The sequence below is a fragment of the Periplaneta americana genome, chromosome 3, assembly GCF_040183065.1.
Source record: "Periplaneta americana isolate PAMFEO1 chromosome 3, P.americana_PAMFEO1_priV1, whole genome shotgun sequence".
Taxonomy (NCBI): domain Eukaryota; kingdom Metazoa; phylum Arthropoda; class Insecta; order Blattodea; family Blattidae; genus Periplaneta; species Periplaneta americana.
This window is the reverse complement of record NC_091119.1, coordinates 149884182-149912173: the sequence shown is the minus strand read 5'-3', so window position 1 is coordinate 149912173 and position 27992 is coordinate 149884182. Positions and strand designations below refer to the sequence as shown.

Here is a 27992-nt window from a genome sequence, read left to right as displayed (position 1 = left end):
CGGTGTATTTTAACGTTCACAAAAGCATATAAATATCGGTTTCTGAAAGAAACGGGCCACAGATTTGAAAAGAGCGCGACAAATACTATAAGGACCGATCCTTGATTAAATTTCGATAAAAATGGCGTCTTTGATACCAGGTCCTCAAGTCTTCCAAACAGTACTAATCTACAGACAAGGTCGCGATATGACCTAAGAGTTCAAGTGAGTGTGAATAGAAAAAATACAGCATCGATACTATATTTAAGAAACGAAATTACAGTAATCATAAAAAAGGGTTTATTGATATTTTAGGTAAAGTATCAGCCATCTTTGATTAGCTAGACATTAGCCTAGTTCATTACAAATGAATTGGTCATTGCTAGAAGGCCCTTTGTCCAAAAATGTTAGTTCTGAATAAATCCATCATAAAGGTATATTTGTGCTTTCTGGAAGCATAATTTTTATTTTGTTGTCATATGTAGTTTGTATAATATTATTAATTAAAAATTCAAATTTAAGGGCCTTTTAGCAGTGAACTTAAAATAATTTCACATTTGGTTAAAAATGGAGTACTGTAATAAAATACAGGATTGTAAATTAAATAAACTACCATTATTTCAAGTTAAAAGTATATTTCTCTTCTTAAAATATATTTTAATTACGTATTACAAAGTTTTAGGCCCTTGTTTTAAATCTAACTTGACGATTTCATTCTGTATTTTCTCTATGTTCTGCTAGTGGAGAATTTACAACTTTCACATAATAAGGTAACTGTTCATGGGGAATGTAGCATAGAATTTTCTTGTTATCCTGCATTTTGTCTGGGTTGATTGCAATCAATTCATCATAAGTAGGACGTTGGGGAAGGACTATGTTTTCAATTCCAGGTAGACAAAGAGCAAAGGTATGCCTAATACAACCATCAATGAACTTGGATGTTGAAACAATATGAGGAAGAGTGGCATTGTACATATATTCATAATAACTCGCAGGGGCGAATGACAACTTCGAACACCGAGGTACCTTTCTACCATAAGATTCTACAGAAAGACCTCTTTTGTAAAACATGGGCCACCAGTTAATGAGTGACTTTATTTTTGTGCATGCATAAATATTTTATATAGCCTATAAAGATTTTTGTGGCCTAAGGAAATAACATTTTTATGCAATATTCATTTACATCAGTGATTCAGTGTAAATATTCTGAACTTACCTACAATCCTCACCAGTTCGTCTTTCAGCCACCAATTCTCCAGAGTAAGTCACATGTTCAGTGCCTTTAACTTTGGCTTTCTTTAATATATTTCGTTTCCAACTGCAAGTATCACTACATCTCTTTTTGCTTTTCAAACTCTGTCTCCATTTTAATTAGCCGAAATTGCGTATAATATAATAATTTGTATTAAAACACAAATAAAGATCAGAGCAGAATAAACAGACCGCTTCAAACAATGAAGATAGGTGATAGTATAGTAAGTATAAAGGCTTGTCATCAGATGGAAACACCGCTAAATGAGAAGTTCACAGCTAGAAGACCCTCTATCCTGGAGTAAGGGCATTTTAGCATGACACGAAAAATGAAATGCTCAACTGTGCGTGTGTATGAAGGCTTGAGGAAAGTCCTTTTAGCACAGATTGTGTATTTATGTGTAAGGATGTTGAATCTGTAGTTAACTCATTTTTGCAAAAATACGGAGAAAGGGCCTTTTAGCAATGACCAATTCAAATATGAACTCCTTGATTTTACAAAACCACTCATTCTCTGACATAGTGATGTGAATTTGTATGATAATACGACATTATACCAGCGTCTTACGAACGGATAATCCGAAAATATTTTAAACCTATCAGTTCACGGTCCCAATTATTTAGGATTAGCGGAAGTCTACTATAATCAGAATTTTAAAACTATGAGAACTTCTGTCATTCAATAGGCCTACATCCATACTAATTTCCTTATTTAAGTGCCAGCTTTTATTGCCACGGTGATGTATTGCTGGTGAATAAACTTTATTATTAAACTTCGCTCTGTAGATAGCTTATGCTCTTCCATCCCGGTCTTTATTTCGATTCCCGGCGTGAGCGGATATTTTCTCTATTCCACGGAACTGTGTTTTTGTTCCTTATCTTGTACTTGTCCTGTGACTTCTCTGCAGTGGCCCTGCACCGTGTTGACCACACGATCAGGGAGACCTGCAATATTAAATACCTAGTATTGGTTCAAGATAATCTATAGCCTCTCTACACTACTGATTTAAAATTCCATAGATAAAAAAGAGAGAATAAAATTAAAAAAAAAAGTGAACTCATATATATATTTTTAATCATGAAAATGAATTACCGTAGAAGCAGTGGTGAAATTTCTCTTTGCCTGGTACACAGAAAGGAAACCGATATGTAACTTCTCTTCGGAATTTTTCACTTTCTGTTCTTAGAAATCTCACCACAAAGGATTTCCTTCGGTTAATCCTTAATATTGTGTCAGTGCGCGACCGGAACTTCCGTTTGCCGATTTAATTTATTTTATGTCCATTCATTTCATAAGTTATTTCGCTGAAAAAAAATTAGAGAGCCTGGAGTACTTTTTAAATAACTGGCTCGCAACTGCCGAGGTTATATCATCGTCGCCGGTGTGCCGGAATTTTGTCCCGCAGGAGTTCTTTCACATGCCAGTAAAACTACTGACATGAGTCTGTTGCATTTAAGCACACTTAAATGCCATCGACCTGGGCCGGGATCGAACCCGCAACCTCGGGCACAGAAGGCCAGCGCTATACCAACTGCGCCACCCAGGCGGACAGTTCTTTTTATTTAAAACAAAAATGGATATCATAAACTTGAGGCCTTTCTCGTTGCAAGTTAAATCGTTTCCCGAAACTTAGCTCTCTATCATATTAACAATGATATTTATTTTGTGGTTTATTTTATTGAAACTACAATAAAAAAACCATGTAAATGAAATAAATATCTATGTAGTCCAACTTTCATATTGTATACTGCATACACAAAGAGTATTTTGATCTTTATAAACTACACGTTTTTAGAAAATATGTACATATGATTACATTTGAAAAAAATAATAATAATAATAATAATAATAATAATAATAATAATAATAATAATAATGCCGCCACGGTGGTATAGTGGCTAGAGGACCTGGGTTCGATCCCCGGCGTATCCTCGTTTTATGACGTGTTGACAAGCCCGTGATCCAGGTACCACAGGAGTTTTCTCCGAGAGCTCTTGTTCTGCTGCGTCCCAACAATCTCCATCATCTCATTTCATCGCGAGTGTAGCGTAGACCAGCCTCCTATGGCGCACCCCAGGCAACGAATCTGTTCGTTTCATGTGGGTGAATGACGAACAATCAAATATCCGCTATTAGTAAAAATATGACTATATTATTATTATTATTATTATTATTATTATTATTATTATTATTATTATTATTATTATTATTATTATTATTGCAGTATTGTTACTTTGATACTACATACAACTTTGTTTAATGCTTCTAATTGTTGAGGTATAGTGGAAATGTCTTAATTGGCAGTTCCAAGTAAATTTTTTTCGACAAGATAACTGACAATAGCAGCTCAATATTATGTTGATTGTCAGTATACACTGTCACTAACATTGTATGATAATAATCTAAACTTAATTTGAATTTATTGGCAGATGTACGAGCTGTACTCTGAAATATTGTACCGAATACTCAACTCTGTTGGTTCTGACGCCATTGCCAAAGATGAACATGAGGGTTTGCTATACTATTTACAGGAAGCTTTCAGAATAGAAAATGATAAGCATATCTTGCTCTTGGAAAAGGCTAGGAAAAGGAAGGTATGTAAGTTACTGTATAATTGCTGTTACATATTGAAAAAACACATAGTTTTATTCAGTTTAGTACAATACTGTATATAGAAACTGAAGTGAAACATTCCAAAGTTGAATACAATGTCATTAAAAATAGAATAATATACATAACACAAGAATAAACTCTCGAAGCTAAAATTGAGGGACTGGGTGCAAGAAGGGCATTTTAAAGGATGTACCCTTTTTGAGTAAAACGCTTTATTGTGTTCTCTGATCTGTTATGCATATGATCACCAAGATTTGGTTCAATACTATGATCATAGAGGTCAGGAATACCCAAAATGTAAAGGCGTCCATAGATAACATTATTATGGTTTGAATTCTCAACATCAATTTTCTCAGAACTTGCATTTGAGCGAAGTGCCTTTCTTGCATCCAACCCCTCAATTGTAAAAGTTATCACTGAAGATATATAAATATCTTTATATTACAGTCTGTATAATGTAGAAAGCTACAGGGAATTCACAGAATTTCAGTGACTGCGTGAATACATATTTGCTTTATTGTTTTATATTTTGTTCTTATTTTTTATCATGGAGGATGTCGTTTTTTATTGTTTAGTATTTTTATCATGTATGTAGTCTTATGCTGCTTTAATGTTTGTGTCCATGAAGAAACAATACTAATTAAATTAATAAGTTACATGTTAAGTCAACTTCATTCTCATCAATAATAAATTTCCTCCATTTTCAGTTGATTCCCTTCTATCCGTTCAGTCATCGAAAAGGAAGAAATCACGTGACAGTTACTTAACGGGTCCCTTTTCCTTAAGTTATTTTAAACAGTTATATAATATCGTCGGTTTACAAGCAAAACACATTGTCAAAAGGCGTTTGAAAGTTCTTGACAAAACTGAATCCTCAAAATATGATTTTTATTACGTTGTTCCTGTTTATTATGTAGCCTATTTCATTTTCCAATTCTAAGTTTATTTACATACATTATGTACATTATATACGCCTTTTTCTGAGAAATAATATTTTTTACTTAATGTGTTTTGCTTGTAAACAGACGATATTATGTAGAAATGCAATATCCCGAACAGAAAATGTTTTCAGGATATAGCTGAAACAATCCAGTCACAACGCTTTACAAAGAGGCCAGTAGAAGCAAGTGAGGGAAACCGAGATGCGACGTAACCACTCGGACGGATCGTAAACGTTCGTTGCTTATTCACTTGCAAATCATGCAACACTCGACAGATGGCAGCACGCTTTGGCATGTGTAGCAACTAGCGAGGACCTCTTGAATTTGTTGTTAAGTTAAAAATGTTACATTTTCTCATCAATTATTGTACTTCTAACAAAGATGTATTTACGTAAAAAAATTTGTCAAAAATAATTTATCAGGAGTATCTCATTATGTTACGTTTTAGTTATTTTTTGTAACTTACTTTAATTTGATGCACCTCTCAGGGTTGACAGCTTCATTATATGGAAACGTGATGTGGGAACAGGAGAATTTTCTTTTATTACTGTTTCTAATAGGCTATTCTTCACTGTATCGCAAACTGTCTGTCGTTTTATGTATTTTCCCTTCACTACAGAATCAACAGTTGTCTTGTCCGATGTCTTTGCTGAAAACTTTTAGGCTAGGCTATATAGAGAAAATATTTGTTTTCATATCAGTTATGGTATATATCTAGTAGATATCATGGTGAATGGGGAGAGGAAATATGGTGCCCAGTTTTTTTATTGTTAAAAAATAACTGTTCTCTCTCAAATGCAGAAACCATATCTTGCATTTCAGTTAGCTCTTTAACATAATGGAACTTTTTGGAAAAAAATTGATAAGCTCCTAGAATTTGTTTTGTTAAGGGGATACATACGCCTCTGCAATCTCTCTGAATACGCCCCTGTCCCAATTCCTCATAATTATATATAATTATATTACTCATAATTAAATTACCGTACTTTCTCTGATTCTAGGCACCAAGTGTCGTCCTGAACATTAATGTTTTTGAAGCTAAGAATCTCAAGCCTTCTGACCCAAATGGTATGTTATACATGCATAATTATGTCTTACGATCCCTTACTGTTAACATATTTTGAACTACAGTACCATTTTTAATCTATGCAACAGCCTGCCAGCAGGCCCCGTTCGGGAAAAATCCAACACACATTTCTGTAACAAGACATCTTTATTTCATAGAGTCATCCATATATGACGCTCCCTTACACTGCAAGATCAGCGGCATTTTCTGTTATATACCTTGCCACCATTTCTATGGTGGTAGTAACTTTAGTTTCTAAAACCTGTTTAGTGATTAAAATGTTTATAAATAACTTAAAAATGAATACAAGTGAATCTTACCTGTATCACAAAAGACGTTCAAAATGTTTTCCTTCTGCTCAATACATTTATGACATCTCTGAAGATTATTCTAAAATACTCGACTAATATCTTCTTACGAAATATTCAGAATGACTTATCAGAGATTTTCTTCCACTTTTTGCATGATATAAAAGCTCGCTGTAATACTCTATACACCATTCTTAAACAATTAAAAGAAGCATAATAGCTTGCACTACATTATGCACTAATGAGTAATCTCTTCAGTAGCTCACAACAGACTGAGATGAACTGAATGCATGCAACAAACGCCCTTGAATTTCGCCGCGTACGACAGACGCACTGTGGGAAGTAACGTATCTGTACGTAGCGTGATGTCATATACGGCTGACTGTGTACCTCTAAGGAATATCGGCATACTGAGTGTTAAGTCATGTGCTCTTTATTATCAGATGAACAATGTTGTGTGTTAACTTCGGTGAGAAGAACTAAGTTGGTAAGTGTCTTAACATCAGTTGTTGGGTATGATCATGCCAAGAGTACTATAAGCCCTAGAATTATTATTTATGTACGATGTTATGTGCAAACTTAGTTATTGGTGATAAGTAGGAAACTAAGTTTGGACACAAACACATTACCTAGAGGCGGCTACAGGTTTAACGAATACTGACTATAGAATGATGTTAGCTGTTTACTTTGCTATGTACGTTCAGGTTCGTATGCAAAAGGAAAAACGTCGCATGAAGGGCGTCCTGTTCATTCGAAGTTTAATAGGCGCGGGTTTTGTATTGTTTGTTGCATTCTAGTAGGTTTTTTCGACTCAACATGTCTATTCTGTTTCAGAAGTAAACCTTTTGTAAAGAGTTCAGGTATGATTATAATCTAGTGAAGGTAGTGTGAAGATGTTTTAAGTCCATACCTGTGCAGTAACGGGTCTGGCCGCGAAACCAGGTGGCCCGGGTTCGATTCCCGGTCGGGGAAAGTTACCTGGTTGAGGTTTTTTTTCCGGGGTTTTCCCTCAACCCAAGATGAGCAAATGCTGGGTAACTTTCGGTGCTGGACCCCGGACTCATTTCAATTTCACCGGCATTATCACCTTCATCTCATTCAGACGCTAAATAACTTAAGCTGTTGATAAAGCGTCGTAAAATAACCTACTAAAAAAAAGATGTTTCAAAATGCCGTCAATATACAGTAATCTGCAACTTTGCCTGTGCTTGTAACAGAGTTCGGAGACGACTATTTTTCAGTCAAGAACGAAAATATATCATGATGTAAAATGTGTAAGTGAGATGTAAAAGTTAAAAAGTGTCGTGATTTATAGAACCATTGTGACTTTAAAAGACACATCGAACATCTAAAACTGAGTGAGTCGATTTCGGACCAGTCCACTTTTTATTATGACTTGTGTCTGATGCTGATATGTGCGAATATATTCCTTTCTATAAACTCTAGAATATACATTTTAAACACTTCATTGAAAAGTATATGTCTAGAAAATTGCCGACTCCAACAACCATACGTACACAATACTTACCCTTGTGTTATGAAATAACTTTAAATTTTATACGACCAGCTGTTGGTAACAATAAAATGGTTGAACTAAAACTGAAGAGAGTTCTTGAAAAAAAAATCCCTGCATATTCGGGACCCTGTGAAGTGCAAAATGAACTGAATAGTGAACAGGCACAAGATTAAACTTGCGAATTCTAAATAGGCAGTAGAGCAAGTGGAAAGCTTCATATACTTGGGGTGTACTATAAGCAGTAACAAGAGCTGCTGCCAAGAAGTCAAAAGGAGGATAGTAATGGCAAAGGAAGCTAAAAAAAGAAAAAAAAAGGAGCATCTTCTGCGGACCTCTGGAAAAATAACTAAGGAAGAGACTAGTGAAGTTCTTTGTGTTGAGTGTAGCATTGTATTGGGGCAGAAACATGGATATTACGACGAAGTGAAGGGAAGCTACTAAAACTCTTGAAATGCGGATAAGGAGAAGAATGGAGTGTGTGAAATGGACAGACAGAATAAGAAACGAAGCTTCGTTGGAATGAGTGGATGAGGAAAGAATGATGCTGAAACTTATCAGAAAGAGAAAAAGGAATTGGCTGCTTCACTGACTGAGAAGAAACTTCATACTGAAGCATGCACTGGAAGGAATGGTGAACGGGAGAATAGTTCAGTGTAGAAGATGATATCAAATAATAGACGATGTTAAGATATAGGCCTATGGATCATATACGGAGACTAAGAGGAAGGCAGAAAATAGGAAAGACTGGAGAATGCAAGGTTTGCAGTGAAAGACCTATTCCTGGGTAGAAATCTATGAATGAATGAATAGTTGTACATTGCAACAAAAATTAGTGACATTTAAAGGTCACTATTTTCTTTAAAGAAGAGAATGAGAGAAGTCACTTTCGTAAATGTATCTTGTTTAATTTTCTTTCGGTAGTTTATTTTACGACGCTCTAACAACATCTTAGGTTAGACTATTTAGCGTCCGAGTGAGATGAAGGTGATAATGCCGTGAAATGAGTCCGGGGTCCAGCACCGAAAGTTACCAAGCATTTGCTCATATTGAGTTGAGGGAAAACCCCGGAAAAAACTTCAACCAGGTAACTTGCCCCGACCGGGAAACGAACCCGGGCCACCTGGTTTCGCGGCCAGACGCGTTAACCGTTACTCCATAGGTGTGGACTAAATATGTCTTGTACCATATTTGTTTTTGTCGCTTGATTATACAGGGACATCATTTTATTTTTACTAACATTTTTAATATTAACCTGTCCATACCTTTAGAGAACCGGAAACACCGCTTGCTCCCCCCTCCAAGACTGGAGTTCGATGATACTGGCGTAAAACACAAGTCACTCTACTAGGTATAGGAAGGAAGAAAAGTAGTTCATCCATTTACGTAAACTAGGAAATATCGCGATTTTGAGTTTGATTATTTTCATTAGGTTTTTCTTTAATCAAAGTACAGTACTGTATTAAGAATAAGTGTTTTTACTCACGAAGTGAGTTATCCATGCGAACGTATTCATTATGCGGTGTATATTATACTGTCTACAGCACATTAGCGTACAATATAGAGAAAGAAATTAAATTGAAAAATAATCATAATATGAATATTTAAACACAATTTTGAAAACGGTGGCCGTTCATTTCGATACAGGCTTCAGTTCTTTTGTGCATATTATCGCACTATAGACTATTGCATCTAATTCCAATTGCCAGTTTCGTCCTTCGTACTAGTAACTCATGTTGAAATAATTCTGTACCTACTTCATAAAAGAGTACCTTGCGTACTATAAATTCAATCTTCACTTCTGCCCGACCCGCACAGATAAAATTACTCAGACATGCTATCTACTGTCCGTCCAAGTGGTTATGCCGCAGGATTGTAGAAAGGGAGGAAATCACGTGACAGTTAATTACTTAACGAGGTCCTTTTATTTAAGTTAAATTAAACAGCTGTATAATATTACGTAAACGCTCAATTCCTAAGAGAAATTAATGTTTTCAGAAAAGAGCTAAGACAGCCCAGCTTTTACAGAGGGGCGAGCAGAAGCGGGTGGGGGAAATCGGGATGCGACGTAGGCAAACGGACAGTACCTGTGCGAAAATATGATTTAATATTGAAAGCTCTTTCGTCACTGGAAAACGCGAACATATTTCTGGAACGTACTATACTCAGTAACTCAGTACTGCTTACTATCTGCGGTCTTGTCTCTGTGTGGAGTTGGAACTTCATTAGTAGAAGGGGTGGGAGTGAAGTACATTAAAAAACTCAGGTACAATAAAAATTGAAGTAAAAATAAAATGATGTCCCTGTATATTATGGAGCAATGCTTCGATGCAAGCATAGCAATGCTTTGTCATGTCCCTGGACTACCTTGAGTTGATGTAAACAACACGACTTGTAGTTAACTTCATAGATTAGGTGTCCGAACTACATCCTAGTGATAAGAAGAAGAATATTTTGCAATAAAACCACAAACTACTCCTTCCAGTTTGTTTATTGAAATCTGAAACATCCTGTATATATATTTACCAACAAGTGTAGCATATAGTTATGGATTGTTGTTTTCTGTTTGTTATAGGGCTTAGCGATCCCTTCTGTACAGTATACTTGACCAGCGATTCTGCACAATTTCACACAACATGTATAAAAACAGAAACTTTGAATCCAGTTTGGGAAGAAGATTTTACACTGTGAGTTCATTATTTTATTTCTATATGAGAGCCCTATATTTATGTTACCAGCCTTGCTAGCTCAGTTGGCAGAACATTGACTTAGAAGATTATTGCGGAAGTTCTGTTTTCTTCCATCATTCCATCGTCACTTTCCATTTAAATGAGCAGCCATTATCATCATTTCATTAGTACAGTGCAGTGAGGCGTGTTGCATTGTGACTGACGTACAAGCGACCTCGAGGCGCTGTACGCTTTTGAAGACGGATACATTATTGGAACCCAACCACAACTTTAAGACGTGCAGGCTGAATCAACAGATGACACCACACATCTGGGTCACCATATTTACAAACGCGCAACTGTTCTGACTTCAAGAATCATTTTCAGTATAGGAGTGGTCAGATTTGAAGAACTTGTGTTAGATTTGTGAATAAATATTGTCTGTTCAATAAAGGTTTATTTGTATGACTTGAATTTGTATACAGATCATGTATTTTGTCAAGACATTCGCGATATGCAGTACGGGAACATTTCTGTGGAGGGGGTAAGAGTAGAAGGGAAGGTCGGGCGTGTGTCTATAGAGTTGAAGGCAAAAATTAACCCATTCCCCTCATCCGATCTCGTGCGCAGCTCTGTTATAAGAGTGGGGAAGTGTCTTGACAAAATGCATGAGCTGTACGAGTTGCCAAACGTAAATTGTCTCTCTGTATGGAAAGATGTCACAAAACATCTTTTTTTTTTTTTTTTTTTAAATATAGTGATGTTGCATTTTTGTTATTTTCTTATAATGTTGCATGGTTACAAATGTCTAGCATGGCCACATTTCATTGTAAAATCCATAAAACTTCCGTTTACAAGAAATGAAATAACAGATATCCTTAATTCTCTTACAGACCTGTAAAAGATCCAGATAAAGATGTTCTCTGCCTCGAAGTCTGGTATGTTTACTGACAATATGTATTTTTCTATTAATTCAAGAAAAGATACCTATATTATTTTAGTAAAATTTAATATTTTTGTCAATTGTAAACAAAACTGTAAAATATTTCGCTGTAAGAAAAGTAACATGAATTGATAAATGTACTAAAGCGGGGCATGCGCGCCGCGCTCTAGGCGTGGCACTGCAAGCCGGAAGGTCGCGGATTCGAGTTCCCAATGGTGTTCTGGATTTTCTCCATTGATAAATTATCTTTTCGACTCACTGTGACCATGGAGTTAAAAAATATAAGTACAAGGGATAAAGACGGAAAGCACGCAGGTCTGACATCTCTACTTCTACTAATGCCGATTGTATAGAAAAGATTGGAAACTTAGCTTTCTGTTACCTTGTGGGTCTCCATGGTCTGTAATAGCGATACCTTTAGGCCCTACCTTTCTTATTAATCACTAAAATAAATCATAAACTTTGGAATAAAGTGACATATCTAATAATGTTTAGAAACAACCAACTTAAATTGGGACTTGCATGCTTAAATGTCTTATTATTAGGGCTCGGAAGTTGAAGACCTATAAATTGCCTAAAAAGACCTAAAGATATCCTTAAAAGGACCTAAAGACTCGTGGTGAATTGTAAAATTGGCAGTAAAAATGTAGTCGAAAGGAGCTGAAGTTGCAAAAAAGAAAGCCATTAAGACCTAAAAAAAAAAGAGGCTAAAAAGGACCAATAAGCCGAAAAAGACAAAACAGGACAAATAAAATCCACCATTTTCTGGCCTACAATGACCCAAAATGAACATATATTGTGTTGGGTCTCGTCTTCGGACACTCGGGGGGGGGGGGGAATCCTCAACTTCCGAGCCCTACTGATTACATTCCCTAAAATCGCCAGTTATGCATACTGTACATTATACTGTACCTACTTAACATCAGGACAGTAAAATTGTACCGGTAACACTGCTCGTTATTTTTCTAATTTAGGGATTTTGATGATGAAGAGACTACTAGAGAGAAGCTGAAAAAAATCAAAGAAGTAAAAGGGGTGAAAGGAATAAAAATATTCATGAGAGAAGTGATGTCTAGTACAAATGATAATGACTTGATTGGTAGCAGTCTTATACCTTTGAAGGTTAGTAGTCTATCTCGTTGGTAAAATGTTAATAAATAAACTATAAACATACAGAAAGTAAATGATTATTACTAGGGCTAGTCCTGCTATGTAGATGTTGTCCAAAATTATGACAAAAATATTATCTGCCATCATCTTTAGACCTATCATTTAATCGTTTGTAAAATATTGTGCTCCACTGCTGTATCTTTATTCCTTGAATGCAATTTTCATAACCATATTTAAACTTGTGTGTTTAATTATTATTATTATTATTATTATTATTATTATTATTATTATTATTATTATTATTAATAGTTTATTTTCATTTAGGACATTCCAGCAGTTGGAAAAACTTTGTGGTGCACCTTAGAAAAGAATGGGAAAATGAAGTCGCAAGGGAGTTTGAAAGTTCAGCTCTTCTTCAGTTCAGAAAATGATTCAAAAACAGTTTGTCAGCAGCATAGACAACTTCTGTATAATGTATTACTGCATGAAATTCTGACATCTAAGGTACGATACATTCTCAGGTTTTTAATTCTTAAGGTAACAAATGTAACAGATCCTTTAAGTGGACTTAATATAATTCTAATAATCCCATATGCTTCTTTCAGCGATAACAGACACCTAGAAGGATGATCAACAAGCCAATAACGTTAACGATGAAAAGAAGTCTATTTACAACCCATATATTCCTCACTTCAATGAGAGATACAAAATGAATATTAATACATGGGAAGTGAAAGGACTTCTTTTTGGCGCTAGGGGAACTTCATTCAAGTTAACCAAAACCATTCTCCATTCTCTTAAATTTTCTAATGAGGACATTAACAAAATTTGTCTAATGGTATTGTATTGAGAGATTCATTATCCATTTTACACAATCACTTGTATAATACTACGTATTTTTTTTTTCACTTCATGTCATTACTCTTCAATGTATTTCCATCTCATGTTTCTCCGAAATCAAATTGTACTTTATTTTTAAATTTATCATTGTTCTGTATTCTCTCCGCAATCATATTGTATTTTTCATTTAACCTCTGCTTTTTATTCTGGATCCTAGTGGTCAGCCGTAGATTTCAGCCAGATGTCCCAAATTGTGGAATTTGTTGTCGTTTTATGATATATTTTATTCTAGGATGGATTAAAATTCACTTATGTCTCATTTTTATTTCAGACTTAGTATCAGTAAAGCTCAGAAAATAGAGTAGAAAAAGTAGAGGGTGAATGGAAAAGATGTATTACTCGACCGAGGCCAGTGGAGTCCTGCGGCCCGGAGCGCAACTTGTACTTTTCCTGCGTCCGTATAGCGTCATCGGGATAGTTCACATTACGCCTGCGTCTCACTCGTCTCGGTCGAGTTATACCATTTTATATTGTCCGCCATGGTGGAGAGCTTGGCTTATAAGCCAGGGGGGTACCCTAAATGTATAATTTATATTGGACAAGCCCGTGGTCCAGGCAAAACAATAGTTACTCCGGGTACTTCAGTTCCTCTGTAACACCCCAACAATTATCCATAAGCATAATCATTCATTACCAGCGTAATGTGGGCCCACCACCTGTGATGCACTCTGGATAGTCTCTGACGAACTAAGTGGTCCACGAATCTCAACAATAGCGACATTCTATTAGCTCGTTCGCATAGTCGGGACGAATAACTACAGGTTAAAGATCTACCATTGTATAAAAAAGAATAATTTTTCTATTAGCCTACCTGTAAAAAATCAGCATAGATGTGAAACATAGACAAATTATCATTTTGTATGAAGATCAATTAAATCTTATAAAATTTTGCTATACTTTCATTTTCGTTATAGGAAGAGTCGCTGAAGTGGAATGGAAAATGGTCGAATTCTGCAGAAAGGATAATAACTGAACATCATGTCCAGTGTGGACTTCCTGCTCTGTGTGTCACATTGGCTGAGTGGATTGAGTACATCAACGTACATGTCTTGCACCCTCTCAGCTACAGTATTTTCCCACCTTTGTTAAAGAAGTTAGTTCAAGCTATTCAAGATGGTACTATGACAGAAGAAGAGGTGAGCAAGTTAACACAGAGTCTATTTAAGATGTAAGATGTACACACAAAAAATTACCAGTCTCTTGTAGAGTGAATTTGTCTAAATCCACCTTCGAGCAGCACCTGGTTCACACGACTAACAAAAGGATGTATATTTTGCACCTAATTCATACCTTGAATATATTTTTTTGTAACACTTCATCTATAACCAGACAGAAAAATCAATAAACGAAATAAAGGAAAAACAGAGCGGAATCTAGCATAAGAAATTCGTTCACGTGTGAACCTAAGCTCTTACGAAATCAACCGAAGTCTTCCGAAGGGGGTTTTGTGTATAGCAGTCGGTCAATTTTTTTTTTCTAAGATTATGCATAATTGCAATTGACAGTATATTCTTACACCTCATCTTGTTATGAGTGATATTAAATACTGTTATTTGAAAAACTGAATGTCTCCGTATTAAATACGGACACAAATCTATCCTTTAACGTCCTATATTTAAGACACTTCCAAGAAGATATAATATAATTTTATTCTTTCTGTAACTCTTAAAAAGGGTTCAATTATAATTTGAAAATAATAAAATTGGGCCCTTGTACAATACTACTATTTTATAAATAAAATTCCTCTTAAATACTTATTTTTAATATAAATTGAACACAAATCAAATTCGAAGCCATTACACTAAATAAATTCAAATAGATGAGACCACAAAGGGACCAGGTTAGTTCCGGATACGAGATTTTTCCGGATAATTGATTAAATACCGGTATATACAAAAAATTTCGTATTTCATGGTGCCAAATGTTGAAACTGCATCCATGTGAAGCCTATTTCTCTGTCATGTGCTCATAACTGAATAAACATAAAAACTGTGTGGATTTTTCTTATTAAAACACATCACACAACACAAATAACACACTAATTCTAGGTTAGAATATTCACTGAAAATTAAAGTTCATGCGAATTTATAATGTCGCAATACTGACAGTCCGAATATAACTAAATAAACATAAAAACTGTGTGGATTTTTCTTATTAAAACACATCACACGATACAAATAATACACTAATTTTAGGTTCGAATATTCACTGAAAACGAAAAGTCTTGCGAATTTCCTAACGTGGCAAATCTGAAGGCCCAGACTGTGGCAATGTGGAAGATTTGAACAGTCAAAAGTGTCGTTGTTTTGATATTGCCGGTTATTTGGGTGCCGGTTACGAGGGATTTTACTGTACTAAGAAAGCTGGAACTCCAAACTATAAAATGTACTTTGTAAGCTTATATTGTGAACTCACCGAGTTATATTAATGAAATAACAAACTGTAAATGATAGGGCCATCTTCTACAAATTTAAATATGGTGTTACAATAAGGTCCCAAAAACAATAATTGGGCTCTTCTTCTATCAACCGAGATATTTATTAGGCCTACGCGTTTTCTGTTGGAATTATAATTATGACTGGACCCTTTTTCTACTGAGCAGATGCGCCTTCTAAAGAAGTAAATAAGATGGGGGGGGGGGAAAAGTGATTTTTTAATTGCTACTTGGGCCCTTTTTTGAATAGGCGCTTCATTCACACACAGTAATTTTTAAATGTAACCTATATTATCTATGATTATATTAGTGCAAAACTTGTAAAAATGCTAGCCCTTGATTTTTTAAAACAAGTATATTTTCTTTTTATTTATTCTTCCCGTATTTCATTGTTAACTCTACTCAGTTTCTTGATTTCATTTGTCATAAATAGAAAAATAATCAGCAATTAAAAGTACAAAATACTGTGTGTGTTAATTCAGTGCAACTGACTAACTAGAGTAAATACAAATCAAATGTGACAGCATGACTGCAATTACTTGACAATACAGATTTGTAATAGCAGCAAGCACATACTAAATATTAAAAAAAATGTTTTCAGGAAATAGATTTCTGGGATGCTGCAAGGAAATTATTAGCATCGTGCATGAGCAGCATTCAAAGGTTGCAAATAGAAGCTCTGGAAAACAAGAACATTGATCAAACTTCTGCCATTCTAAGGTAAAGCTATGATAATTCAAATTGTCAAACTATACAAACTTTCTTGGCACTTATAAAATATATTCATTTTAGTTAGACGCTAAATAACTATCGCAATTGATAAGGCGTCGTAAAATAAACCAATTAAAATAGAGAATGACTTCATTTGGACAGCTTATGAATATTTGAATCCGTTATTTGAGAAACCACAAAAGTCCATTTTTAGTCAAAATGAGTTTATTGTGTTTCTGACATTAATAGATGTATTTGTACGCCTGTAGGAGAAAGTAGATGTGTCCGCCATATTTTAAGTGTTGATGTCATGATAGTATTTCTCTGAAGAGGGTGAAATCAAAAGATTTGATAAAGATATGTTTTCCTGGCCTAATCGTAACAAGAGAAGACGCACCTGAGGAGCTGTAGTGTGGGACTTCAATAAGATATAAGTGTTTTCACTTCAAAAATTTTAGAATTTTTCTTTTCGTTTTGTAATATGAAGGACAAAACATTACGTACTAAATTTTTACTTGAACAGCTTTTGTTCACATTAGCTTACATACAAAATAAATGCAAACTATTATAATTTTTGGAACAAATATTTAATTTGTTTGAGAAGCACACATGTCCACGAAGTTTAGAGCATCTTGGCGTTCTCAAAATGTAATTAAAGTTTGATTTAAAATACTTACTTACTTACTTACTTACTTACTTACTTACTTACTTACTTACTTACTTACTTACTTACTTACTTACTTACTTACTTACTTACTTACTTACTTACTTACTTACTGGCTTTTAAGGAACCCGGAGGTTCATTGCCGCCCTCACATAAGCCCACCATTGGTCCCTATCCTGAGCAAGATGAATCCAGTCTCTACCATCGTATCCCACCTCCCTCAAATCCATTTTATATTATCTTCCCATCTACGTCTCGGCCTCCCCAAAGGTCTTTTCCCCTCTGGCCTCCCAACTAACACTCTATATGCATTTCTGGATTCGCCCATACGTGCTACATGCCCTGCCCATCTCAAAGTCTGGATTTAATGTTCCTAATTATGTCAGGTGAAGGATACAATGCGTGCAGCTCTGCGTTGTGTAACTTTCTCCATTCTCCTGTAACTTCATCCCTCTTAGCCCCAAATATGTTCCTAAGAACCTTATTCTCAAAAACCCTCAATCTCTGTTCCTCTCTCAAAGTGAGTCCACGTTTCACAGCCATACAGAACAGCCGGTAATATAACTGTTTTATAAATTCTAACTTTCAGATTTTTTGACAGCAGACTAGACGAGAAAAGCTTCTCAACCGAATAATAACAGGCATTTCTCATATTTATTCTGCGTTTAATTTTCTCCCGAGTGTCATTTATATTTGTTACTGTTGCTCCAAGATATTTGAATTTAGAAATGTTGCAATTCATATGAAAAAGTCGCCCCAAAAAGTAAGAACGTACATCTAATATTTATAATCTGCAGAAAGATTTTTTTGCAGTTTTTTTTTTCAAACTTATAGCTAAGGACATGTGTAGTTTCTCAAATAACCAATTCATTTGTTTGCTGATTGATTTTCTTTAAAATGTCAGGAATTCTTAGTAAGTACGAATGACACAACTGAAAAGGCAAAGTTATAGGCCTACTTCACTGTAGCTAGCCTTTTAATTGACTCCACTGATAATGCTAGCGAAATGAGTCCAGGGTCCAGCTTCGAAATTTACCCAGCAAAGCTTTTAAGGAATGTCAGCTTTTTTTATTTTTGGCTAAAAGTTCATGCGGAACATAGCCTACAGAACTCTCAGAACGAGCCTTGAAACATTTAATGACGTTTCCCACGACTGACTTGTATGAGCAGGCATTTTCTGCTCTTTCGTGTATCAAAACTGTTAAAAGAAACCGAGTAAATGCGCCGACAGACATGAGATTAAAGATAACTAACATTGACCCTAAATATAAAGACATTTTAAGCACAAAAAACAGTCTCATTTTTCTAACAAGTGAAACTTATAAAAATACACTAGATTTCTTTTCCAGTACAAGAATAGGCCAGTTATACAAAAAAGTATTGAAAATAGAGTATTGTTTTGCTCTACTATTTTTAATATCAACTCTGCTCTAACATATCAATGAAGGGCTACTTTTTTCAGAATAGTATTATATTATTTACGTTTTGTTTAATTCAAGTATGCAGTCAATATTGATTCGATATTGGAAAATATAACAAATGTCACTACTGATATTCACTTAATATTAACCCAAAATATAACCCGCATATAATTCCATTGACAACTTTGAATGGGTTCGTGAAAATATTGATCTATGGAAAGGGAGTCCGCAGTGCTAATAAGTTTGAGAATCACTGTTCTAACGGAGTTGGTGGAAAATTTTTTACTATAAACACGTCAAAGCGTATGGTTCCACTAAGATGGTACTACATTGAATTTTGGAGGAAATAAATACCTTAAAACTACGCTTTTCCAAGGAGGAGGATCGGGAGTGAATGATCTACAACTTAGCCTGTGCGTTCGCCTGTTTTAACAATGCCAGATTTCTTTCTGCGGAAGAAGAAACTTGTGCACCAGATTCTATTAAATAGAATTGAAGAGTTTATCACAAAAATTGATGTTGTTTGGATCACAATAGTTGGCAACATAATCATTTGGAAGAAAATATATTACACCGCTACAGTCTTTGTATTGAAAATTGAAACGCGGAAGATTCATTTTTCAAGACTCTGCTTTAAAGTTAAGTTATCGGTTTCGGATGATTGTAATAGTGATTAATTTAACTTCAGAATTTAACTTCTTTTATGTAACTTTAATGTACAATTGGTAATATTGTGATTAACTTTAGTAATGAAATGTCTTCTACGCATGTTTAGACCTATTACTATAAAAATAATATTGTGATCTTCGAAATAATTTTATCTTTCATGTTTAACATAACTTTATGATTTGCGGAAGTCCAAAATACGATATTTTGTCTTTTCTGTTTAATGCAGAATTGTGTGATGGTGTGAGTGTACGCAAATTGTCAGAACCTTTTTCAAGAGCTAGAATTGTGTGTTACCAGAACTATTGAAAAACAATGGTTAATTTTTTTCTCGAATGTTAAAAAAACAGCTGTTACAGGATTATACTTGTGAAATAATTTTCTCAACCTCTTCTTATGACCAACATAATATGCTTCAGCATTTGAAGAAATAATGCTTTAATAACATACAATCTGTTGTAATATGTTTCAATAGCAAAATATATAAATACCATAACTTCTGTGTCAACATGTGTCAAAGTTAAGATCAGTTATTTATCCCGAATATTGCACATGCAGAATACGCATTTTATATAGTTCATTTTATTTTTCAGTATCTTGTCTGTGATAGCAGCATTGGATAGTGCAACCAATCACAATATTCATACAACAGTAATTGAAACCATATACAGTGGGACAAACGATTGGTCAGTACCTATTTATGTCTTATGTATTTCCTTTATTTTAACTAAATATAGTACGACAAACACTTCAACTAAGTTTGAACTTACATCTGTCTAGACAATTTATTTTCGAAGTGTACTCAAGTTAAGAACACTTTTTTTTTATTTTTATTTTTTTTTAGTTCTTGATCAAAATATACCCTTCGCATAATAAATACAGTATTGTTACATAGTGAAATTTAAATGAAAAATTGGAAACTACAAACTCTTTTTTATTAACACTACCGATAATTCGTTAAAATATGTGCTATGAATTTATCATAGACATTTCACAGAATGTGTTTCCAACTTGAAGTACCGATGTACAATTGACTAGCGAAGAGGAAAAACGTTGCAAGCGACATTTTATTTCCTGTTGCAATGTTTTAATATAAACACGTTGCACATACTCTCTTTTGTTTATAGATGAAAGCAGAACCTTCAATTTAGGCTTTAGAACCTAGGAGATTGTTGGAAAATGTTACAATGCTAAGCATCAAGTATTTCTTTTTCTGTTCTTGTAAAATTTTAATTTGGCGCTTGCAACGTTTTTCTGCTGAGCTATTCAATTATAAAATTATGTTTCAATGTTTAATAAAGTAGAATTATTGTGATAAATCTGATCCTTTAATTTTTCATAAAAAGAAAATAATGCAGTAGTAGGCCCTACACTTCCCGCCTGGGATCTGTAAGGATGAGTGACGTCACGCGGTGGGTAAAAACAGTACCACAGTCTAGTATATACAGTCGCGAAGTTCAATACGTAGTAAATATGCAAACATTAGATAGTTGCTCACCACTAGGATCGCTAATATCGCCTCATTACAGGCAATGCAAAATATTACCGTCACAGTCTATTGTTTCTAGCACCCTCAAAACTCAAGCTTCGTGACTGTATATAGTAGACTGTGACAGTACTATCACAGTCTAATACTTACAGTCACGCAACTCATACATATAAAATATGCCAACATTTGACAGCTGGCGCGACAGTAGCCCTCTAGCGGCAGGCAAGTTAAAAGTGTGCACACGACATATGATAACACATCAGAAAACGGGTTTTGCGTAATCTGTTTTATATTTTTATGCTATACAGTAAGTGTATATAATTCTTATTAATTTTAATTTAGAATCCTAGAAGAATTTCACACGCAGTTAATCTACAAGTTTCAGAAGCTGAGAATAAACGTAATTCTTTCTGCTGCTTACAACTGAATCATGGAACTGTTCACGTATCATGGTTTGAAATAATATAATTGTTCGTACGTGGATGGTTAATTAAATTCATTCCTGAATATATTTATGAATCATTAGAACTCTATATTTCCTGTGAGAAGAGTCAAAATTAGTAGCTTCAAAATTGTAGGGTACATTGCGTGGTGAACTCCTCTCCCTATTTCCTGAGAAATTAACTATTTTCCATACCGTAAATTGGGGTAAACTCGGCCGCTGAGGTAAACTTGAAAATAAAAAAGGGGAAGATTTAAACCTTAATATGACAGACATTGATCTATGAAGTTCATTATTTTTCATTTCTTAAGAACCTTTATTTCCTTTATTATTTTGAGTGACAAATAGTGCTGATATTATGGTTTAAATGTTTATGGCAAGCTCACCGCATTTTACATTACATTTCCAGTTTTCACACATAAGCTTAATTTTAACTTATCCTACCTATATAATACGTAATTTACATGCCCTTACTGTTAATATGACGTAGGTGAGAACAAATAAATGAACACACAATTTTGTTGAAAAAATTGTGACTTCAATTAACTCCGAAAATGTAGGCCTAATTTTATTTTCAGAGCAGAAGTGGTGTAAGTCAAAATGGGTAATGAGGGTTAAAGTAAACATTCTTTAAAATACAGCGCAAAGTAGCAGTTAATATTGAATTTATTTAAACTATTAGTAGTCAGTGAATAGCACGAAGGATATATTAATTGCTAATTTGCGCTGTATTTTACAGAATATTTACTTTAAATCTCATTACCTAATTTTGACTTACACCACTTCTGCTCTGAACAGCTCAAATAATCACCGGGAATGTAAAATCAACACCAATAACAGTCATACAAATTATTACAGAAAAGATTGCTTTTTATATTAAATTTAAAAAGGCTCTTGGAACTTAATACGTCTGCCACATGAATCTACACCAACACATCAGAAATCTATCGACACAGTCTGGATTTATTCAAGAAGTGAATATTTTGCAAAAGGATTACAATACTCCATGAATTCTTGAAAAATTAACACCATGATCCCTACTTGAATGCAATATAACGTTCAACTTTTGAAAAATATATAGAAAAAAAAAAACACGAATACAAAAAGTATGGAATTACTTGCATTAAAAATTGTAGATACATTATCCAAAATCGGAATGGTTACACATTTACACATATGATTTCTACAAAAAAATAATATACTGTAACAGGTATTTACTTTGTTTTTATTTAAACTCTCCTTCCTGACATACAAATAGGTAACTGATAACTAATAGATGTTTTATAGAACACAATACGTAGGGTACCTACAACGTGGATTATTGGTTATTCCTGAGTTATGATTTTCTCTTGGCCTTTAGGGAATCTGAAGAACGACAAATTCGGAGATTTAAACTTGTTACTGCAATTTCCGTTATTGCACACATTGCGTTTATTCCGATGCATGATTAAAACGTTATTATAACATCTCGCATCCCTTTAAAGCACGTGCTGGCTGAACGAGACTATGGCCAGTGCCTTGCCTGCCGCTTGGGCGCTAGTGTCGCGAATGTTGGCAGAAAAAGTGTTGAAGTTTCGTGACTGTATGTCTTAGACTGTGGTACTATAGTATGTGCTCGCGCATGCGCACTGTTTTACAGACGAAGCTAACGGCCGTTATGCTTTCAGATTCCAGGCGACTAGTGTAGGCCTACACGTGTCTAATGTTGCTTTCCATGTTCTAATAAAATTAGAAATTATAGACATTGTATAACAATGGAATGCTTTTCATTGATATTTTTCATTCTTTATTAGGTTTGAACATGCCATCGAGAGAACCAAAGTAAATGAATGTACTGACGAAGAGGAGAAATTGAACAACTTAGTAAATCTTACAGATCTTGTCATTTCAAGTCTGAGGAAGGCAGTCAGTAGCCATGACAAGTTATTTCAAGAGTTAGTATTTTGAAAATGAAAATCTGCAATGTCCTGTTAATGTTCTTTCTGTTGTTTCTATCGTCTCCTTGTCTGTTCTTTCATTAAATTTTTCTATGTTAAACTTGCAATAATCTGTCTGTACCTACATAACTACAGAAAAAATTAAAATAAACCTACTACAGTAGAACTTTTGTTATCGTCGTTAATTCGTCGGACAGAACTGCAACAGCTGTTATCGAAATGACAATAATAATAATAATAATAATAATAATAATAATAATAATAATAATAATAATAGAAGAGTTTAATGTCACGTTACAGTGGAAAATCGTTCCGAAAGAAAACTAACCACAAACTAATTAATATCTTCATTTTAGTTTGTACTATAACTTCGAACAAAATTGTGTTAAATAAGAAATATAATCCTTTATTTTAACTTAATAAAAATATTGAATCCATTACATTTTTCTTATAGAACTTTAACAGAAAAACTTAACACATGTTGTTAAATTCAGTGGAGCAAATTGCGTGTTTCTATGGCACACTGTTTGTAAGCTGACTTTGACATTGAAATGAACACCTGACACGCTCTCAGATGCCTACATAACAAGGTCAGTATAGCTACAGCTATGAATTATTCGGGCACGTGTCTGTATGCTCACAGTTGTGTAAATGTTAGTCATTCAAGAAAACTTGGGCTACCGATAGGCTATATGATCCGATAAAACTGGCGATTAGCAGAATTTCGATTATAATTCAATTTAATGAATTGAAATGCCAAATGGTGGTTAGTAGGTCTATCTATACTGATAAGATGATAGTCGAAGCTCTACTACTGTAGGCCTACTAAAAATACCTAGATAAATAAGTTGTAGCCTACCAGATAAGTGAAGTTTCACTTAGCGTGAACTGTTTGGGTAAGCGACTATCTGTATATAGGCACTCGAACTACTGTCCCGGTATTGCATGGATACAGGTGCTTACCTAATGTGACGTCACCACACGCCACTGTAAAAAAACACTCTGATAAGATAAATGAGTTGTACCAGCTTTCCCGTGGTACTCTGTAAGGCTTATAAAAACCTAAGGAAGGATTCGTACTGGAGTTTGCTTCTATTGCAATTCAATTAATAGAATTTCTCTTCAATTGCAATGGCTCTTAAATTTTTCTCCTAATAACAATTAACTACAAGAATGTGCCATCACAAAAATGACTTTAACAAAATATGTATTTTCGGTTTTCCTGTAGTGTTGTATAAATATTTTCATATCTGTTTTCAGGCATTTTCATTTTCCGTATGCAAAGGAATTATACAAAGTATACGAGTGTCAGGTAAGATTTTAATTATTATAAATACGTTTTAAAGTATTCTTTTTCTTCTTGATATACATCCTGAAACCAACTCTTAGGATTAGGCCTATACCGGTAATAACTTCTCTCTTTTATTTCAATAATCGATAGTAAAAACAATGGCCTTCATTTCGGGCATGCAAGACCTGAATTAAAAAGGAAATACAATCTTCGGATTTGCCGAGACCTGTTCCCATGTATGGAAGCGAAGCTTGGACCTTATGTAAATGTGATGAACACCGAATCACTGCCAACGAAATTAAGTTTTTAAGAAGAACTGCTGGCTATACTAGATTAGACAAGAAGAAAAATTAGGATATTTTGAAAGAATTAAATATTGACCCAATTTTAGAGAAAATAAAAAATTATAGACAGAAATGGAAATCTTGTATAGTACTCAGGATGCTTAGAACAAGGATATCACGCCAAGCATTACATTACCGCCCTTTAGGAACAAGATCTTTGGGCCGTCTGCTGAAACGATGGAGTGAGACCGTAACAGGCCACCAGGCTTAATACGTGATAGGAAGAAGAAGAAGAAGAAGAAGAAGAAGAAGAAGAAGAAGAAGAAGAAGAAGAAGAAGAAGAAAATCTTCGGAATATTGCGAGTTTTTATAGGCTACCATTATACATTAACAAAGGAGAAAAGTTCACGCTAAACTTCTGATTAATCCATCACTGATTTCATAATATGCTTCAAAGTAGTGATGTAACAACGCTCTCGATAAAGTATAGACTAGATACAGATACAGAGAACTTCAAACAAGACTTGACCCTCGTAACATCTGGCTCACCGCCCTTCACCAGTCACTGTTCTCTGGTTGACTGCATATTGACATTAAGGATAAAACTTAACGCATTTTGAGTTCTCGTAAAACACTTCGTTGCAACATAATTCTTGCGCCAACCGTCTTGAAGATATCAATCTGGCTTGCATATCGTCAAAATTTTCTGTAAGGGCTCGGTTTGCATATTGCCCTCTTTTCTTGAGTAAAATGACGCCCGTTTCACCGGCACTTCTTAAATAAGTCAAGAGCATAATGCTTAGACCAGGGCTGGGCACCGTGAGCGAATCCAAACTCTAAACAGGGAAGCTTAATATTCATCAGAGCGGTATCAACGCTGCACGGTGTTCGGCGGGGAAGGAAGGGGTTGAAGAGAAGTCATATGGCTCACCATGAAAGAGTAGAATCCGTTAGTGCCTAGCCCTGGCTTAGACGGTCGGGTAGCTTCCGAAAAACGTAGCCGAAATTTGTGCAAACAATTCATGTATGACTTTTTTGCTAAGAGATCTCCACAACGAAGATTCGTTGCTCAGTAGTGTAATTAGCCATGGTTATTTTTACGACCACGGCCTTTTGTTGTGAGAACAGTAACGAAACTGACCACTATTTGGTAATCTGAATTTAGTTGTCTTTCCGCAGGCTTCTTGCTCATCAATTCCCGACGATGAGCGAGCTAGCGATCACGTTGCCAGAGTCAAGTCTTGTTTGCCGCGGTCTGTATAATCAAGTATTTTTATGGGACATTAATTAATAATTGTTGATGAAGAGCTCTGAAACATCGCTGGATTCAGTTAACATTGAATTTTTGTACGAAAAATAATATTACAATAACTGAAAATAAAACCAATTGAGTTATTAAGACTTGATTTGTCATACTCTTAAATACTGGTTTATCACGTGATGAGCCGGTATAAAAGTATATTTTACGTTACGTATTTAGCATAGCATACATGTTTTTAATGTGCCTTATTTTTATACAATTGAAATTTTCTTCCTCCATTCATTTCTATTTTCCCAGTCACCATCCTGTAATCCTCTCACTTCCATCATGCCAATAACACCCGTCAGCCATGTTTTCTTAGCTCTTTCTCGTCGTTTCTTTCAAGTTTGGATCCAGTATAAACTCCTCTTTGACAGCCTATTTGTATCTTCCATTTTCACGTGGCCAAACTATAGAGGGGCAGAGGCCTGACGACCTTATCTCTACCAGGTTAAACAAATAAATACTGATACTATTGTACGAGTAATTGTTCAGTTTCCACAAACTGTAAAATATGTACATATAAAATATTTCAAATTACTTGCAAAATCCTGGTGTCAAAGCTCAGGTCTAGCACGAACAAGTTCAATCATTTGCTCCTCCATTTATTTATGGGTGAAGTGAAAGTAACTGAGATGAAGTTTTCGAGGTCGGTACTATGCGCGCTTATCTAGTTTACACTGGGCGAGTAGATATGGGTACAGTCAATGTCAAGGTTCCTGTAGTGCTCAACTGCTCAAAATCAAAAGCTGAAAATATTCTCAGCAAAGATTGAGGTGGTCATGTAGAGTGCGAATGAGCCTGGCATTCACCGCATTGTAAACAGTAAACACTCTCATTTACTTTCATTGTTTGCATTAATGTGAAAGAACCATTTGTTCAGTAATTTGAAATAATTTTACGTTACTCATATACTGTATTTATAAATCATAACTACAATGGAAGCTTGTTTAAAGAAATCTTTCTACAGATTCGCATAATTTTCGTAGAATAGTTACCTCTATTTATCATTAAATAATTTTGTAAATGGATGAAATCTATAATCAATTAACACACTGACTAAGCTAATAGAAATTAACTTTGCCCGTAAGTCTATAAAGTACGCATTTTAAAAATTAAGACTTTAAAACTATACGTACGTGTGTATGTCCACAAGTGTTTTTTAAACAATTTATTAAGTTTGCTCTTATTTTACAAATGTGTCTTAGGTTAAAGAGTTTTACAATAGACTTGCTTCTTATGTATAGACCTACATCTTACATTGAAAGAGTTTATACGCATAACAGATGATTAGGTAATTAATGGTGCTTAGTAATTAACAAGTCACACATTTATTCATTAATAGTTTTCCGCCTAAGGGCCACTGCAAACCCAGCATTCTCCAGTCTTTCCCATTTTCCGTCTTTCTCTTAGTCTTCACAAACGATCCATAAATGCTAATGTTGTCTATCATCTGATGTTTTCTTCTGTCTCGAACTTTTCTCCCGTTCACCATTCCTTCCCGTGCATCCTTCAGTAGGCAGTTTCTTCTTAGCCAGTGACCCAGACAATTTCTTTTCCTCTTTCTGATCAGTTTCAGCATTATTCTTTCTTCACCCACTCTTTCTAGCACAGCTTCATTTATTATCAATTAACAATGACAATATGGTACATAGTTCGTCCGAGTGGTTATGTCGCATCCGGGTTTTCCCCACTCATTTCTGCTGCCCCCTCTGTAAGAGCTAGTGGCTGGACTGTTAGGCTCTTTCCTGCAAATATTTGCTGAATGGAATTAGAAGTCTACGTAATATTGTACAACTATTTAAAACAATTTAAAGAAAGGGGCTCTGTTAAGTAACTACCGGTATCACATGATTTCCCCCTTTTTGATGATCTTGCGACATAACCACTTCGATGGTCAGTAATTTCCAATAAGTATTATGATTTGATATTTAGAGTTTTTCAAAGTCGGCTGAATGAATACATTTTAGGCTATATTGTTTTCATCCGAGCACCCTTTACTACTTTTGGCAATCTCTTAACAATAGTTATTGAGAATATGTGTGACTTGATGATGTGC

At 34.8% G+C, this 27992-nt stretch overlaps 1 protein-coding gene across 1 annotated transcript in view; it reads left to right on the top strand.

The window, feature by feature from the left end:
• Positions 1 to 27992, top strand: part of LOC138696606 (protein unc-13 homolog 4B-like) — a 57435-nt gene that overhangs the window by 14035 nt on the left and 15408 nt on the right. The window contains exons 2-12 of the mRNA XM_069821766.1: positions 3661 to 3825; positions 5787 to 5853; positions 10248 to 10359; positions 11235 to 11279; positions 12259 to 12406; positions 12719 to 12898; positions 14209 to 14430; positions 16330 to 16448; positions 19784 to 19876; positions 22915 to 23055; positions 24319 to 24370. Coding sequence (XP_069677867.1) covers positions 3661 to 3825; positions 5787 to 5853; positions 10248 to 10359; positions 11235 to 11279; positions 12259 to 12406; positions 12719 to 12898; positions 14209 to 14430; positions 16330 to 16448; positions 19784 to 19876; positions 22915 to 23055; positions 24319 to 24370 — 1344 coding nt within the window. The remainder of the gene's footprint in view (positions 1 to 3660; positions 3826 to 5786; positions 5854 to 10247; positions 10360 to 11234; positions 11280 to 12258; positions 12407 to 12718; positions 12899 to 14208; positions 14431 to 16329; positions 16449 to 19783; positions 19877 to 22914; positions 23056 to 24318; positions 24371 to 27992) is intronic.